This window comes from Glycine soja, chromosome 15, assembly GCF_004193775.1.
Source record: "Glycine soja cultivar W05 chromosome 15, ASM419377v2, whole genome shotgun sequence".
NCBI classification, from domain to species: Eukaryota; Viridiplantae; Streptophyta; class Magnoliopsida; order Fabales; family Fabaceae; genus Glycine; species Glycine soja.
In genome coordinates, this window is record NC_041016.1 from 23,206,327 (window position 1) to 23,225,275 (window position 18,949).

Genomic DNA, 18,949 nt, shown 5'->3' on the forward strand with positions numbered 1-18,949 from the left:
CTGACTGAAAATTTGATATATCAAAACATGCCTTCATAATTCGTGCATACCATAATCAACTTATTTCGTTTTTAAAAAAAATAATTAAAAGACTCAATAAATTGGACTGAAACCTTTTCACATTCTAAAACATTTTTTTTTCATCCAGATCAGAATTATCACAAGCTGTAGTTTGATAGAAGTAACATCAACTACATGACTCAAATGTATTTTTGCTTGGTCAGCTTAATGTTCTAATCTTTTAACAGCAAAGCAATGCTAAATGGTACGAAATTTTTTTGGAAACATCTGTTTCGATATAATTTGTTCAAATGTTAATTAAAAAATAAAAGAAATTTGATGATTAGAAAACATCACAGGTGATCAGTTATACAGTGCGCACAAAATAAATAAATAAATAAATAAACCCACGTTATATCACATTAAACTATCAGCATTTAACTAAAGATGAAGGTTAACAAAAAAAACCTTCATCTACCTTCTTCCTAGAATTTACATAGGTATTCAGCATTTAACTCGACCAAATTTTTGTATTCAAGCAAAAAGGAAGCAGAGAAACATTTTTAAATTGACTATTTTCTCAACACTATCACGGCCAATTGTGAAGACAATTTCAAATGGCCAGGGAATGAAGAATGAACTAACTTAGATTTTACAAATTCACACCACCTTGCAATGAAGGTGAAACATGTGTAAAATATTATGACCAGATAATTAACTTTAGCATATATCTACAGGACTCTTGTGCAATCAAAGTTTACATACCTATCAAACAGCCATTAGAGGGATAATCTAATAAAATTTTCTTCACCAACCTGCAGAGAATATGCAAAATCATGAAAGCATATGAAGATAGCAAGGAACAGCAGGCATTCATCAAAGCAGTGATAGTCAGCTATTTTATACAGGACAAGTCCATGAACTTAAAATTCAAACCTAAAGGAATGTCGGACAGATAAAAAGAAATATATAAAAATCATATCAAAGCCTCTCTTCTAGAACAACCAAACCACATAATCAGAATGCTGTCCTTATAGCATAAATGTCATACCATATGCACAAATACTCAACTTCCAAGCCTTCCATTTGCTAACATTTAGTTGCATTGATTTCAGTTTCATATCCACTGTAGCAGACCGATGATAATGATAATAATAATTTTAGTTCTTTTAAAATAGATTACCTCCTAGTGGGATAAGACTGTTTTTGTTAGATTACCTCAAACAAGTCCACTGCAATAAGGTAATTCAATCTGGAGGGGTACATTAATATGGCTATTGGCTGCATAAGACATCTGATCTTAATAAAAATATATCGGAAGATTCAGAACCATAGACAACACGAGTTTTCAACATCCTCCAGTTGCCAGCCAAAGCATTAGGGATATCCTATTAATATGTAAACCATTGAAACAAACTCATTGTCGTATAGGAAATTCAATCTTAATGTCTCTTTTCTAATATACACCAAACAAATGCCAGTCTCAATCAATGATACTTGTTAACCACCCACGTACCATCATAAAAGATGATAAAAGTAAATTTATTGCTAGTAAAGTATATAGCAGTACGGCCAAATCTGTGATGCTAAAGGATGTTTACTGAATTTCAATATTCTCTCTCCACCTGTGGGAACTGCTTTGATCATTTACAGAAAGTCTTTTACCTATGAACCTTAAGAACAGGGATGTGCACGTGTGTCAAGGAAATGCTCTGGTTCAAGATAAAACATTGCGACAGGCCACTTGGTGCTTAGAAGACAATTTAGTAGATATACTAAATGATTGCTAGAACCAGAACCCAGTACAGGATAATCTTGAATATGAAATTTAATAATAAGTTAGTTCAAAGAAAAAAGGGGGGGAAAAATGAAAGAGGAAGCTGGTTTATTACCTCAGATCTTGACAACTCAATTGAAATTATTAAGGATGATGACTTCCCACTCAGACCTGATAGACGGCCAAAATACTTTATGTTTACAATGGTGCTGAACACCAGTCTGTGGATCTATGCCACAATCAGTAGATATATGTTTAAGCACAACCAACGTAAATCCCAGTACATAGGCTCAAACATTCATATTTTTCAATTGCAGCATGGTTTTCATATCAACAGAGTCAGGTTGTTCTTTTATTGAACAAATATATAAACAAAAGCTAACCACCAATGCGCAAGTCATCCATTTTATCCAAAAAATGTTATCCATAAATCTACAATGATGAAGTGGAGGACAAAACATATAGCATACACATGATAAAATGACAATTAATTTTTTATCAGTGTTAACCTAATATCCTCGAGTATCTATGTGTAATAGGAGACTTCAGATTACTGTTCTCTTCATCATGTGAAAGTTTTCAATTATATGAACTTGGGCCTTGTAAACATCAATAATTTATTTATTTTCTCTTATGCCACAAACCCACCATATACTATAATAATAAAATTAACCAATCAGATATTAATCTAGCCAAGGCTTCCCAGTCCAGAAGACCCCGCAATGATATGGGACATGTGAGAGCCTCATGAACAAGGATACCCTCTTTTAAATCTTAATAAAATAATTGCAATAAACATAACGCAAATTATAGAAAAAAATCATGTTAAGTGGTTTATTAGAATGTTTATGTAGAAATGCTTTTATGTTGTTCAACTCCATCACTAAAATACCCAACTAGATATCTGCAGAAAATGGCAGACACTATAAACATCCCTTATTCAAATTGTTAATAAAACATTATCGACAAGCCTTCTAAGCAGCATTGGCAAGCTGTAAAGAGAATCCTGAGGTATCTTAAGGGTACTGTTTCTTGGGGATTACATTTTCAGGCTGCCTCTCTTCAGCATCCCTTCTCTCTTCATGCATACTGTGATGCTGATTGGGCTTCTGACCCTGATGATAGAAGGTCAACTTCTGGTGCTGCTATATTTCTTGGCCCTAATCTCATCTCTTGGTGGTCTAAAAAGCAGTCAGTTGTGACAAGATACAGCACTGAGGCTGAGTACAAAAGTATGGCTCTTATTGCAGCAGAAGTAACTTGGATTCAGTCTCTTCTTTCTGAACTTCAAGTTACTCATACCACTCCTCTTATTCTGTGTGACAATACCAGCACTGTCTCTTTGGCTCATAACCCTGTTATTCACTCTAGAACCAAGCACATGGAGCTGGATTTATTTTTTGTCAGAGAGAAAGTTCTAACTAAACAACTTAATGTTGTTTGTGTTCCTGCAGTTGATCAACTGGCTGATATCTTGACCAAGGCTTTATCTCCTTTGTTTCTTTTGTTCAGGTCCAAGCTCAGAGTAGTTGAAAGACTTTCTTCCAACCCCTCTTGAGCTTGCAGGGGAGTACAAGAGTATTATTCATTACTCAATGTGTATTTTATTGTTTGGCTGTTATTCTAACTTCTCTAGTTAGTAGTTAGTTAGTTATAGTTAGTTGTTTAGTCTGTTAGTGCTGACAGCTTTGTGACAGTTAGTTAGTTATTGTTAGTTGTTTAGTCATTAGTGCTGACAGCTTTGTGACAGCTGTATCAACTAACTCTAGTTAGTTGACAGTTATGATAGTTGGTTGTTATCCAACTATATAATCAGCTTTGTAATCTGTTGTTAGTTGGGTTGAATAATAACAGTTTCTCAATCTCAATTTTCCTCTCCTCTTGTTCTAATAATTGACAATTACTTTTTCCACAAGTTTCAGAAACCAAATGAATAAATTGTGATTTGACCACTTGATTGCTTATTGCAAGTGTATTGAGAAGATTATTAGGTTAAGAGCACACTATCCATCTTTCTTCCATCTGATTACCAAAATGTTTGAAGCATGGGAAATCTCAAAAAGTATAGTCAGCCCTTTTATTTTACAGTCAATTCATTATTTAGTGAATGAATTGGATGTTAAATGTTGAGCCCTGGATTTTGTCGATGAATGATAGAAATCTGGCATCTTTAATAGAAAGGATAGGGAAAAATTATCCAATTTATAGAATAGAACAAGCACACTGCAAAACTTCAAGGGTCAGCACCTCCCAACAATCTCTCCCCCTCCCCTCATATAGGCAACATGCCAACACGCCTTCAGACTATCTAGCGCATCTAACTAAGGGTGTGTTATAATCAGAATCAGTTTTTGTTTGGGTAAATTTGCTGAAAAGTGGTTTTAAGAGCATTAATTTCATTTGGGTGCAACAAAAAAATCAGTTTTTTACATTAAAAAAAAAGAGAGATCTGAAAGGGGAAAAAGTTGTTGGAAAATAACCATTAAGTTACAAATTTTCAGATTCAAGAAATCAACTTATTTTACAGAAAAAATAAAAAAATAAACGCTTTTTTCTAAATTTCAGCTAGTGTTCCCAAACATCTAGCATATTTTATAAACAGCTTAAATTGGAGCAAAAAAAATAATGCCGAAATAGGAAATTAAGCTTTCCCAAACACACTCGTATGGTAACTAACACACCATAACTAATTAATTGTTAATAGGGGTTACCTAACAACAGCCCCCCACCAAATCCCACCATTGCAGCAGCCCAAGATATCATCAACCCCTCCTTGGTCAAATACAAACAGTTGAATACCTCTATTATTCTCCAATGCTTTGTTTCTGTACTATTTTTGCCTACAAAACAAAGTATTATGCCTCTGCAACTGGAGTGAGATTCTCTGGCTCCCTTGCAAATTGCACCATGGCAAGTGGTACAAGATGATAACCATGGCAACCCATTAAATCAGGAAAAGAGCTCATCGCACAAGCCCCATTTGCATAAACAGCAAAAAAGAAACTAATGTCAGTGTATTGGGCTTGGAACAACATAACAGGTATATGATATATGGGCCCTGACTAATTAGGCTAACAAATTGGCCCATTGTTTGTAACCTTGTTCTTGCCCCTAGCTTCTCCCTTCCTGTGTGCCACTGAAATGGGGTTGTGTGACAGCAACCACCTCATCTCTTGACCCCACTATTGTCACTGTATCAGCCACCATACACACATCTTGGTCTGTTAGTTCTGGTCAGGACAGCTTGGTCAATGAGCTAGACATTACTGCAGCCTTTACGCAAATTGGCTCATGAACTGAGTTAATATTTTGGGGTAGCAGAACCACTTCCATCTCCACCCTCATCTTCATCTACAAAGTAACTTTGACCATAGCCCACACATCAATGCTATGGATATGCGAGACTAACCATTTCTGCCTCTATCTCGGCCACCATACAAGGATCATAAAGCAGTGTCATTTGCAATTCTGGTGATGGAATCTGGGTTGCATGTCCCAGCATGATGACCCATCCTCCTCAATGGAAGATTGAGTCCAGCGGTTCCAGAGGTGGTGGCTTCACCTTACGCATTAGAGCCTAAGCTCCTCCATAGCTGATGACCAACCTGCATTGTGGGTCAAATCTGTTTTGGGAGGTTCCGAGGCTGGTAGGTTGATTGGAATTCTTGAAACCAAAGTACCAAACCATTCGTATCTCTTACATCTTCCTCCTCCATACTCATACTAAGGTTTCTGATATTCTCGATCACCTCATTTGCTAAATGACGACTCTTGTTCTTTGTTTCTTTTGCTTCCTCACCATTGATGCTCTCTCTACAACCTTGATTCTGGCTCTTGATCTCTAATTTTGTTGCTGGTTCTAATTCACCATGGTTTGTCTCTTCTCCCCCATGAAGATTCTTGCTTTTCACCCTAGTATCTAATTTTTGCATCTGTTTCTTGGCTCCCATGGTTCTTGTTCCTCATCCCAAACTCAATCCTGTTAAGCTTAAAAGAGATGACTTGTGAGAGTGAGAGCTGGAAGACGGAGAGATAAAAGAGCAGGGAGAGAGATAGAGATAGAGAGAGAGAGAGAGAAAGAGAGGAGAGAACAGGAAGAGAGTGAGACAGAAAGTGGGGAGAGAGAGAAATAGAAAGAACATGGAGAGAGCGAGAGAGGGGAGAGAAAGGAGATGACAACTTGATTTGAAAATCTCCTTCACCAGGTCACCTAGCTTTAAAAAAAGAAGAAGAAAACTATTGTTTTCATTTCTCTTTATAAAATTAAACTGCTAAACCTTTTAAGAGCTCTTTAAAAAATGTGTTTGACTCAACATCTCTCCTTTTAAGAAGAGAAGTTAAAAAAAGTGGGGCTAAAATACTTCCTAAATCAAATTTGTCTCATATCCCCCAGGGTATCTCTATAAGCTTCTTAATATCTCAACAGCTAGGAAAAGTGGACACAGTAATAATTTTTCATTGAATCATAAACAGTAGGACAATAAACTAAACACTTATTTATCTGAATATATTTCAGTGAATATGTTTAGATATTGAATGGGATTAATTTGACATTCATCTTCTGCTATTTGTTTAAAATGCAACTGAAACCTTAAATGAAATAGGATCATCATCATGATTATCCTCAGAACTATACTATTCAATTATTCTCATAAACTTGTTGATGTTTCATAATTATGATCATATATTTCTTTGCATTGTTTATGTTAAGACATTGGATGATAATTATTGTTTGAAAGACTAATATACAAATACTATTCAATCTTATCCATAGAATAGCTAACTTGATTGTTATAATTTTGGCTCTAAATTTAGGCCCTGGACATATTTGTTGTACTTGCTCATAAGTTTTCCCTAGTATCTGTACTGTTTTTGAACAAATAGTTCAGAATTTCTTAGGAATTAGGATATCAAACTAAATTTGTCTCATTTGACAACACATTAATCATTGCATCAATGATCCATAAAATAATACCTGAATCATAATCTTAAGGAGTATATGACAAGAAAAAGGTTAATAAATAATAACAAAGACCAAGTAAAACTTAACTAAATAACAGGTTCCATTTCTATCAGCACACATGAAAATTGAGCCCTTCATATGGAACACAGAAATGAAATATGTAACTTTCAGAACTATATTCCTTAATATGATAAATTCATGTACACCCCCATGGAATATTCAAACTTTAACTGTACAAAGACTAACAAGAGGAAGAGAAGACAAAGAGATGGTTGCTACAACTACCTTTCGAGAGAAACACAGAACTCCACATTTGTCAACTGAGAGAAGGGGAACCAATTCTGGACTCAACAATAAGATAACCAATAGTTTATTGTATAGGTTAATTCATCTCAAACTCAAATGAAAAGGAGACTTTAACATGTAATTAGAGGCCAAATTTTTCTTAATCCTAGAAGAAAGGAGAAGATCTGCTAAATTTGGTCTAATGAGAAACCTTATTCTTTGTTACCATATCTCTTTGCAATGATAGGACGGACATCATCAGCATCAGCCAAGGTCTCTAGAAAGGGAAGTAATGACATCAGTGCACAATCTAATGGATCATCAAACCAACTCTTTATAGGAATACCATTATTCACTTGCAATCGGAAAACCTGAAATGTATTATCAGAGTGAAAGGATTAAACATCAAAAAATATTCAATGAAGAAAATATTTTCTCCCCTCCCCCATCCAGGGCCAGACAGTGGCCATTAGAAGTTTTTAAATGGGGAAAGAAATGGAAAGGAGAGAAAAGGAAATGGAAGAGAGTTATTTCCTCTTGTTTGAATGTTTAAGCAAGCAAAGGAGAGAATGAGGGTTATTTTCCTCTTTAAAATAAAGCCTTGACCCCAGCCTAATTTTGAGGCAGAAAGAAGGAACATTTCCCCCTCCCTTCCCCTTATTTAAAAACTTCCGAACAAGGTCTGAGTCAATTTCTCTTTCTTTCCCTCTCTTTAACTTTCATCCAAACTTGTGATTATTAGGTTATCATTGACTGACTCGTGTAAAGAATCTCAAGTTTCTCCTATTATATTGTCTTGGTAAAAGTTAGAGACTAGTGCTCTTCTAGTGCTTGCTGCAGGATTCCCCAAGATAACTGTTATGAAACTTTTAATATACCTAGTTTTATATATGCCTTTTGGAAAATCTTCTAATACATATAGCAATTTGAAAAGCAAAAATAATTTTAATTACCCACAGATTCAAAAAAACATTTGTGGTGAGAATTCAACACTTAACAGAAATTTAAAACTGCTTAAAAATTGGGAACTAAAAGAAATAGATGAACTAACAATAGAGTGTGACCGATTATGTACCTGAGGTGAATTATCAATTATGGCAACTTTTGCAAGATCAACACCTAATATAGTAAGATCTTTTGTGTAATTTCCATCTGAAAAAAGGCATGATTCTCGATACATGCGACGAGAAATAAATCTTCCATCAGGATCTAATATATCAAGTAGTTGCTTTGCATATATGCTTTGGCTGGCAGTAAAAATTACTACTTCAAACATCTCTGATACCCTCTCCAAGAATGTGTGGAGATAAGGCCTCTGTTTTACATATACTATGTACTCTTTCAAATTGAAGAAGACAGTAAAAGTGAAATCCGCATCATCACAGTGTTCCAATGTAGAATGAACAAGTGTCTCTGTATATAAGAAAACATGGCAGATGGCTAAGGTAAATAGGATTTTCAACTGTAAATATTTCAAAAACCAACATTTAGAAAAATGATAAATCTGATTTATACGAGTGAAACAACAAAACATCATCCAGTAGAGATGCCTAAAGAAATCGGTCAAACTAAGTGAGTTTTTAATGAATACACTGAATTCACAATCAAATTCAGTTGTACTTTAAGGTGACTTATTTGCATCTGCGAGACAATACTGGGGCACTGGAAGTTTGGAACACTTTGATATGCTACATTGAGTAATCAAGCTTGCTAGCTTCGAAAAGTTAGTTAAAAAGGAACCTCAAGCAATCATCAAGCCTACAGCACTTCAGAATAGAGGAGTTTCCTTTAAACTTACAAATAAACTATTTGGCAATGAAGTTTCATGACACAGGCAATCATTGAGGCCTTTAGCAAGCACAAATTTCTTTGTATATCTATACAATGCATATTAGAAAATCTCAAAATATCTTTAGTGTATCTTAGAAAATTATCCAATAGTACCTCAATTATATCTTAGAATAATATATCTTAGTTCATTTGTTAGGATTAGTTTCCATATTTCTTCATTAACTTATGAGTATGACTTGTTTCTTAGTAATATTAGGATTCTTGATCTAGTATTACTATAATAGTGAATAATGTTTTGTATTGCAACACATCATATCATATCAAGTCAATATAATGTCTCTTTTGGCTCACTTTCCTATTTTTGTACATACAACCCTATAATTTTAACATGACATGAGAGTGATATCACCCTCTGTAACCTGTGCTCACACTACATTGCTAGGGAGCTCCCTAACTTTTGGCTCTCTTCCTGTGTCTTATTTCCAGCAACTTCAGGCCTCCCTTTTTTTGTCACTGTCACTGGTGTTCTGCCAGAACCAATGTTCTCTGTGACCCTTTTCTGATTCTATCACACAGCACCTTTTTCAACTTCTTGTCACACTTTCGGGCCACCACCACTGGCTGTCATTGATTCAAACTGCTGACCACCCGATTGGAGTCCTCCCTCAAAGGTCACCCAACCCCACTAGTTTCATCCTCATTGAAGCTGGCACACATCCAGACACACATGATTTCTTCAGCCTGATTCTGCATGCAATGTCAGTATTTACCACATGTGAATATGTCACAACACCTTTCTGGACAATGTGCACAGTGCTACCCTCCTTGTACCCAATCTACCCCTCCCTTCAACAGTATCAGATATCAAGCCTCTCTTTTCTACATTTTTCAGAGCTCTTTGGTGTCATTTTATCTCTTGCTAACCCATGGACTACAATGCCTCAAGCAACCTATCCTAAGTGGTTTCAGGTTGGAACAACCTTATCTTGCTGCCAATTTCTGATTCCGCCCTAGAGCCCTCCCAATAGCTGACCTTGTTTCGCATTCCAAACACAATCTAGGCCTACCAATTTTTTGTCCAAAATGCTATCTGGACCCAACTTTTTGGTCTCAAATGTTATCCAGCTTCGATCTCAGTCCTAGAAGTGGTCTGGCCTCTTCCTGTTTTTGTGATCTGGCACCAATTTTTTGTCCTAGATATGGTATAACCCCAATCACAGTCATAGACATGGCTAGCCCAGTTGGTGTTTATCCTATATGTTGCAATAATTTTAGCTTTACCAGGCTATAGATAGAAAATAGTTGCATGAATTTTGTTTTTTAGCTAAAACATTAAAATCTTTAAGACAAATCATCCAAAATTTATTCTTAAATCAAAAGTAAAGTGTGACAAATTTTCATGACGAAAGCCCAATCTCTCTAAGAAAAAGTAATAATTAAAAAAATGAAAAAAAAAAGGTATTATGAATCAAAAGCAAGATAATCATATGGTGCATCTGATGTAAACAGCATTTGAGTTAATGGTGTCAGTTTATGTACAATGCTACATTAAATAAGTATTGATTATTAATATTGAGTGGGAAACATGCTAACTTAGTTTCTTACCATCTAAGTCCAGCACCAGAGTTATTGACTTTCTTCTAGGAGATTGCTTAGGAATTAGGGTTGGCTTCCCATTTACTTCTATTTCTGATAGTTCTGGTAAATTCTTGATAAATGACTGTGGATCAAAGCACTCTGATTTATCCAAGTCACTTTTAACATCAGACTCCTGGTTGCAGGATCTTATCTGACCCATTGCTGAATACAAACTAGCACTTTCTCGAACCATCATGGTTTCTTCATATGATATGATATCAGAAGTAGTGCCAACTTTAATATCATCTTCAAGAGCAGGCAGGATCATGTACTGTTCAGACGCGGTAAACATGGATGGCTCAGTAGATCCATAATCAGATAGGCAGTTGGTTTCACTGATATCATCATCAAAGGAATTCCCCCCAAAGGGTAAGTTTGTAATGATCATGTCAGAAATGTAGAAGTCTGATACATCGCATGTTTCATAACCACATATGCTTCTTCCTTCATCAGCTCCCACTTCGGCCATGTTTGTATCACCAATGCTCACTACAATAGAATCAAAGTTGTTAGCATATAGATAATAACAATCAAATAGTCATGAAGTAATTAGCCATACATTGTGATGCAGGTAGTTCAATTTAGAAAACATAAGGTTGAGAACCAAACACCAAACTAATTTGGTCCACTAGGGAATTTGGGTTGGGGTGTAAATTTCATTAATTTACAGTTTAGAAATTTTAAGCCAAAGTATTATATGTTCATTCAAAGGGGAATTTTACTAATTCTTTTATTGGGGTCTCATTCATGTTTTATTCAGGACTCAGATCTATATACCGAAATTGATTTTGTGGACTTTCTTTAGCTTGTGCCAGTTTTTTGGCTACCAGTTATGATCTGTAGTACTAGTAGCTGATTTATTACTTAGGCCTAAAGTTTAAGACTACCTGTCCCTATGTTTTGACACATCCTATTTTAAGTGATGTAACTAGCGTACAGGTCTGATGGAAGCTTGCTTGTGGAGCTTCTATGGAGGCTGGATCTTTGAGCTTCAATGAGGTCCTTTAATGGTGGTTTTCCACCATGGAGATGCAGCGGAAGACAAAGGAGAAGAGGTGATAGGAGACGTCATCCACTAGGGAATAAGCCATGCAAGATGCAACAGACATTATTGGCATAGCATAGGTGATAAAAATCCATATGGAATGATTTAATAATTTTAATCATGTGGTATTTTGTGGCAGGAAACCCAGGTAACAGACCTTTGGGATTATGGCTTACCATTTGATGTTGTATGGGGAATTTGAAATGTCATTCCTATTATTGTGTACACATAATTACATAATAAATAACAAAAAGACTGGTAGACAATAAATCAAGAAGACTTGGTTAAACTTATGTATGTACCAATATGATAGATCATAGTAATTTATTCAATGCAGAAAATAGCTACAGTTTCAGCCAAAAAAGAAAGATAATTTATTTAATAGTAATGGATCCCATCTATTTGAGTTTACTGGACCGAAGAGGAATTGTGAAAAACTGGATTTTGTATAACCTGTCAATCTTGAATATGAAGGCATTCTCTTCCATTTAAATAAAGTCTCAAAGAAACATCATATACAGAAGAAATTCACTTTAATAGAAGTAAGAATTGGGTCATATGTAGGACCGATGTCAACTCACAAAAGGCACATTAACTCCTCTCACCCCCTCATGCCTTCACTATATATTAATGCCCAAGGAAAACATACTTAATGGCACAAGTAGACAGTTTATCAAGTACAGGAGTAAGATCATAAACATAGCAAATGGAACCAAAAACCCAAGGAGGAATACAAAACAAGGGTTCATCAGGAAACAATACAGAATGTGGCACCTTGTCTTTAATAGCAGAAGATGACATTGTATTTATCAAAAAACCTACAGTAAGAACAACATCACCCTAAAATTTCAAAGGAGCATTAGCACTAATGAGGAAAGTACGCAAAATTTCCATAATATAATGGTGTTTACATTCAATGATATCATTTTGTTGACGGGTATGAAGACTTGTTTCAGGGTAAGATAAGAAGACTGGTGTGTTACTTCATTATTAACCATAAAATAATTAAAAGGAGCAGAGAAATATTCTTTAGAATTATCACTACACAACACAAATAGAACCACCAAACTAATTTAGAATTTCTTTAAAGAAATATTGAAAAGTAAGAAAATCCATGTACATCTAGAGAATTCATCAATGAAGGTAACAAAATACCTATGTCCTAAAACAAAAGTGACACGACTTGGATCCCATATATTAGGATGAATAACATCAAAAGGAGCATGAGCTAATGACTGAACACTGCAGGGGCAAAAGGAGCAGACATGTTTTCCAAGGTAACAAGATTCACACTCCAAGTACTGCAAATGAGACCAATAAGGAACTGTTTTCTTTAACTTATTTAAGAATTGAAAGACCCAACCAACAGTGAAGAAGACTAGGAGATTCTAGAATGGTGCAAGCAACTGAGGAAGAAGATTAAAGGTAAGCAGTAAATTTTATATGAATGTGAGAACCATAAATTTAGGCCAAATAAACCATACATGGATGATAAAGATTACTAGTTAATTAGTGGTTGCATGACACCTTAAAAAGTAATGGTCTATATTTGTTATTCTGATTTCTTATTCTCACAACTCTCATTCAAATATATATATATATATATATATATATATATATATAATGAGGTAAGAGTAAATCTTGGTCATACAATTATTATTCACATATGGTCAAGATTGTTTTAAGGTTTAAATATGTTTTCATCCCTTCAAATATTGCAATTTTTGTTTTAGATCCTTCAAAAAAGGTATTAATTTTTAATCCTTATAGTTGACAAAATGATGGGTTTTAGTCCTATAGTTGTTACATGTAGGAACCATAAAGTAATTAAATTTTTATAGACTAAATAAAACAAAAACATGTGATATTTTCAAGAAACAAAAACATATTTAATCCTTGTTTTAATTAGTTTTATTTTTAACCATCTATTTAAATTATACGGCTGAATTCACTCCTTTTGCACTCTCATCCCTCATCTAATCTGATATGCTTATATATATTGATCGGAAAATGTTAGTTTTGTTTGCAGAGGGGATCGAACCCACAACCTTTCCCCTCTTCCCTTCACCCTTAACCATCTAACACACCTTATATCTCCACTTATATATATATATATATATATATATATATATATATATATAGAGAGAGAGAGAGAGAGGCATATATAACAAGAACAAAAGTTGGTTATTTATCACATAGCCACTTAAAAAAGTTATGTAAATTTATCTTTTAATCTTGACCATTCAAATAAGATCTAACAATCAATTTTCATTATTCACATTTCTCACAAATTATTCAAACCTAAATAACTCTTTTTAGTGTGTGTGTGTGTGTGTGAAAATCACAAAACTTTTAGCCTGTTTATTTATTTTTTTTCTTGCCTCAATCATTTATTTTTTGCAACCCAAGGCAATTTCTATCAAAGAAACCTATTTCCATGAATGGCCAACTGCACCGAGGAAACAAACAGACTTTTTAAGTTATAATCTTGGTCTCACATGCATGATCAAACAGTCATTGTTTGCCTCATTCTCACAATAAGACACTACTCTCACTGGATATGCCCCATATACATATAGGGAATATTTCTATATATGTTAACAGCACAGAATTGTCATACCTGCATCTTTCTCAGTATAATGTTGTGAATGGACTTCAATGGGCTCAAAAGCAGGAGAAAAAATTGTTTCTAAGTTTGCTGTGCAGGTGTTGGTTAGTTCCTAGAAAACAGAGAAAGAGTAGTCAGTTGTGAATTATAGAAAAGTTCAAATTTCATGGATACAGATATAGAGTAATGGTTGACAAAGTTATTAACATTAGCATAAAAATCTACAATTATTTTTAAAATGCCAAGGAAAATAATTAGCTTCCATAAATTGAATTGAAGCATTGGATCCCCTAAACGAAAAGTAAACTTCCAATGAATAAAGATTGTCTAAAACCAATAAACTCAAACTCTACCATTTTTCCCAGGACAGAGGAACAAACAGAAAATTGGTGCTCAGATTCAGAGTTTTCTTTATCCAGAAATTCTTTGTTATCAATAGATTGATCACATGCAATGTCTTTGGGCTGCGTCCTTGAGGAAACTGCAGAGAAATAGTAAGAAATATCAAATGTGAGGAATTGAAATAATTTTAGCAATTCAGCATAAATTTAAACACAAACCCATAAAATAAGGAAGATTGTATGTATGCAGAAAGTAATATCTACTATTACAGCACAGAAATAGATTATATCAAGAAAAACAGCCAGAAATGGAAACACAATTCTATAGTTGGCCAACTTTACTCAGTCAAAAGATTAAGAAAATTAGTTATTTTATACCAAATGAATCTCACCAAAACAACTTTTTATATTCCATAATCTAACATTAAAAACCTTTTAGAAAAACCCCTAATAATGATTTAATAGCTGTACAATAATAGTGCCAGCACAACAGCACTTTAGAAAACTCTGATCCAAAGATTCCAATACCTTACAAAAAGAACAAATTGATGACCATGAAGAAACCTAAAGGTTAGTAGGTTACATGTTCAGAACTACTTAAAATGCTTATCAAAAACAAAAGTTTAAAGTTTCATCTCAGGTCATAAATCCATAGCCATATCATACAGAACAGCTCTTTCTTACCTCCTCATCTAAGTAGCTCAAAAGCCTCAACTCACATGGCCAAGGCAAAGACTGGTAAGCCATTTTATCTAAGCAAGGACTACCCTTGTGGTACTAAAGTAGCTACATTTCCAGTCTGTTTATTTTATCTCTGTCATTTACAGCAAGGATTTAGATCTTCTCACCTGAGTTTTCCACATGACTTTCCATGTGGTGAGAGATTGACATAACATAGGACAATTTCTGAGACCCTGTGTAGGGTTGTGGCACCCAGTGCAGGAAGGCCTTAATGTCTTTCTCTTTTGTCACATGAAATGGTAATTTGAAAAACTAACATGAGAGGATCTACATCCCTAAGGGACACATAGATGTTCTTCAATCTAGTAGAATGCCAAAAGTCATGTATATCACAGATCACTACTCCTTTTCTTAATTAAAAAACAAATGAAGATGATTGTTAGCCAGGTAGATCAGCAATAATGGTTCTGTAGGATGCTAGTTTTTGTAAATTATGAACAATACAAAGTCACCCATTGTCCATAAAAAAGAAAATCTCAATATCATAAGCAGCTCATGTGATTTTGGAAGTTGTCCATACATGAAAGATTAAATCAGTAGCTTTGTTTAAAAAATAGCATAAAATATGCTGAAAAAGGACAACAACTGAAGCAAAAAGCACAAATCATTGTTAAAGACACTGATTAGAAAAATAAAAAGGAATTTGCATAGATACTTAAGACATAAATCTCGGAGACAGATTGGATACTGCCACTTACCATCTAGGCAATTTTGAACAGTGGTGTCTATTTCAGCCTTTTGTGTAGAAATCATGATTTTAGAACACGGGCTTTTGGAAATTATTTTTGATTTCGGACACACATGAAGATCCTTTGTTTCTGTTAAACAGCTCACGCTTACTTTGCTCTTCATTTTTAGGGATGGCATTTGATTTGTGCTTACAGTAGGTGCAACAATCTTGCTCTGGGCACATCCGTGGGGAGCCAATGTCCCTCTAGACAGTCAGAGGCTGTTACACAAAAAGAGACAGAAATCCAAATTACCAATTATATATACGAAGAATTAAAAATATACATTAAGGATTTTTGACAAAGAAAAAAAACAATTACGCAAGTAGCAAGCAACAAATTTTAAATCAGAATTAAGAAACATGCATATGGGAAACTAAAAGCCCAAGTCTTCTTTTCTTGTTTATATGAAAGAAAACAATATCATCAAGAAAAGAGTGATTACAAAGTAATAGATAAGGATAACAAATTTATAAAATAATAGAGCTCAACAAGAGACTATCTTAAAAACAAAGCTAGAAAACTGAAAATTTTTCAAAAAAGATTAGCATTCCTTGCCTAATTGCATAAAATTACTCAAAACACTGAAGGCTTCCAAAACATAGAGTGCACATAAAAGTAAAACCCCTCTCCAAAAAATGATTTCACCAAGCAAAGAAGTCTAAGGAAAAATGCAGCAGCCATATAGAATAACATCTTCAAACACAACTAGGTTAAAGGATGCATAGTCTGAACCATAACATTATCAAAGTAAAAAGAAATCTTAGGCAAAATTAAATTCAAGTTTGAAATAATTGGTTTTTCAATAACGTAATTTCCAAGGCTAAACCCTCGAGTCAGTCATATATACCAAGTCCAAAATATTTTCACATCCTCTTTTTAGGTCCTAACCAAATTATTCGCACCACAAACACCTAATTTGTAAAAATTAAATTAAAGTTAAGAAAAACAAAACAGCATCTCTTGCTTAGTTTTCAAACCAGATTAGTAAATCACTTTTACATAACCACAAAAAAAGAAGGACCACTTTCTAATGTTCGACACTTTCTAAGGATAATAGCCATCAACAAGACAACCAGAATTAAACGTTCAACACAATTCACATACTCCAAAACGCAAAAACCCTAAAAAGTCAATACCCAAAACCACATGTCCCAAAACGCGCACACACGAAACTCATGAATTGACGCGCCAACTCGGCAGTCAACCCCGAAAATCGTTACAACAAAAACAAAAGCAAATCGCAATTGCCACACACGAACACACAAAAACCGAACCAGAAAACGTTATCAAAACAACAAATTTAAAATAGAAAAAGAAAAAACGTAACAACGAAGTTCAACCTTCGGTTACTTAACAGCATAACTAACAACCATACAAACAGTTCCCGAAAATTAAAGAAGGCAAAAAAAAAAAGCTGAAAAATTAAAAATAAAATGTTGGAAAAGTTGAGAGCGTAATTGTTGAGAATGAAATTGGGAAAAGGGGATTTTATTACCTGTGGTGGCAACTGAACCAAAAAAATCCAACCCTTAGTTTCTCTCTCTAGAGATGTTCCATTTGGGTCAGACTGAGGAGAGAGAGAGAGTGAGAGAGAATGGACAGTGTGAAACCTGCAAGTAGTAGTATATGTGTTGTTGGATGATGGTTCCGACGGCTGGGATGGAATCTGTGTCTTCGACCGATAGGAGGATACCACGTGGCGCGTTTAACCAACTCAGTTTGACGCGTTGACACGTGCTGCTTTTGCAGGGCAGTGTGATGCTCCCACGCACCCAATAGGAAGCGCGTGTCGTACGCTCTCGTGTATTGATTGGTCCTTCGGAGTCCAGCGCCACCTTTTTTCTATGCTTCTGGCAGGTGTTGGAGTTTGAGGTCAACTTCCCGGGTTCTACAGTAAGAGAGTGAAACAACTTTCATGCTATCTATTAATTTTTAAATTAATGTTTGAGATTATTTTTCATTTTGATTTTTTTTTGTTATCTTTTATATTTTTCAATTTAATCTTATTCTTGTTTTTTTATCTTCCATCGAAAACTACAAAATAACACCTCTGAAATCACCTATGACAGCCAAGTTTCTTCAACATCCAACATGAAAAAAAATAAGAAAAAAATTAGTTAACAAACAACACCACAAACACTATTCAACAACATCAAAACAATGAAGGGTCAAATTTTTGTTTCCTTTATCTTTGTCCGATATGTCCTCATTACTTCTATCATTATTGTTGCGATAATATTGAAGTTACCGTCAACGACATTTCTATTACTTTCATGCACGAAACCCCACAACCTTGACAATTACAACACTGGTGTCGGTTTAGACACTAATGTGACATAAATGTCAGAGAGGCAGAGCACGAAGGGAATTTTGGTCGGAGACAAAGGAGTGGGTCACTTTCTTTTTCCACGCACAAACAAACACTCTCCATCCCCTTTCCTCCTTCCCAATCAAATCCTACCAAACCCAAACAAAATTTGCATAAAGATAGATGTATATCAATTTCAAATTGCAAGCAATAATTGTGGTCAAAGAGTGCAACCCACTTTTCTCAAATATGAAGAAAAACCGATACCACCCTAAGCCAAAACATACAACAAATCAAAAAAATGCAACCCATATTCAAGAAACGAATCTGGTTAAGGGAACAAAGAAGAGGAAAGTAGAAGAAAAGGGACAATTAAGGAAAGATAAGCTTAAAAAGAGAAAAAAGAAAAGAAAAAATATAAAAAAAGTTGAGTTATCAAATGAAAATTAAATAGAATCGAACAGTGAAGATTTCTTTCGCACTGTACAAAAGTTGTTTCACTTTCATACGGTAGAACCCATCCACCTTCCAAGTGCACACTCTCTGCAATGTTTCTGAGATATATTTATGGGTGTGTTTGAATGAGGTGGAAGGTGAGAAATTGGAAAGAAATTTTGTATTTTTTATATGATATTTATATTTTTTATACTTTATTTTAATTAAAAAAATTATATTTTCATCTTCAAAATTAATACAATATATTTTCATGGTATAATTTATT

At 34.5% G+C, this 18,949-nt stretch overlaps 1 protein-coding gene across 3 annotated transcripts; it reads right to left on the minus strand.

Annotated features, from left to right (window-relative positions):
- Nucleotides 1-395: 395 nt before the first annotated feature.
- LOC114386303 (CTD small phosphatase-like protein 2) lies at nt 396-17,549 on the minus strand. Of its 3 annotated transcripts, XR_003661044.1 has the most exons (9): nt 17,416-17,549; nt 15,888-16,138; nt 14,461-14,588; nt 14,120-14,219; nt 10,422-10,943; nt 8,101-8,438; nt 7,026-7,396; nt 1,893-1,948; nt 437-815 (listed from the first exon to the last, which is right to left on the minus strand). XR_003661044.1 is itself a non-coding variant. In XM_028346268.1 (7 exons), exons 2-7 carry the CDS (start codon nt 16,054-16,056, stop codon nt 7,238-7,240), a joined length of 1,416 nt encoding a protein of 471 aa, XP_028202069.1. In that variant the 5' UTR covers nt 16,057-16,138; nt 17,416-17,549; the 3' UTR covers nt 6,823-7,237. The 3 variants fall into 3 exon arrangements, 1 of the variants encoding a protein (XP_028202069.1); XR_003661043.1 differs by having other exon boundaries at nt 396-1,948; XM_028346268.1 differs by lacking the exons at nt 437-815; nt 1,893-1,948 and having other exon boundaries at nt 6,823-7,396.
- Between the last annotated feature and the right edge of the window lie 1,400 nt (nt 17,550-18,949).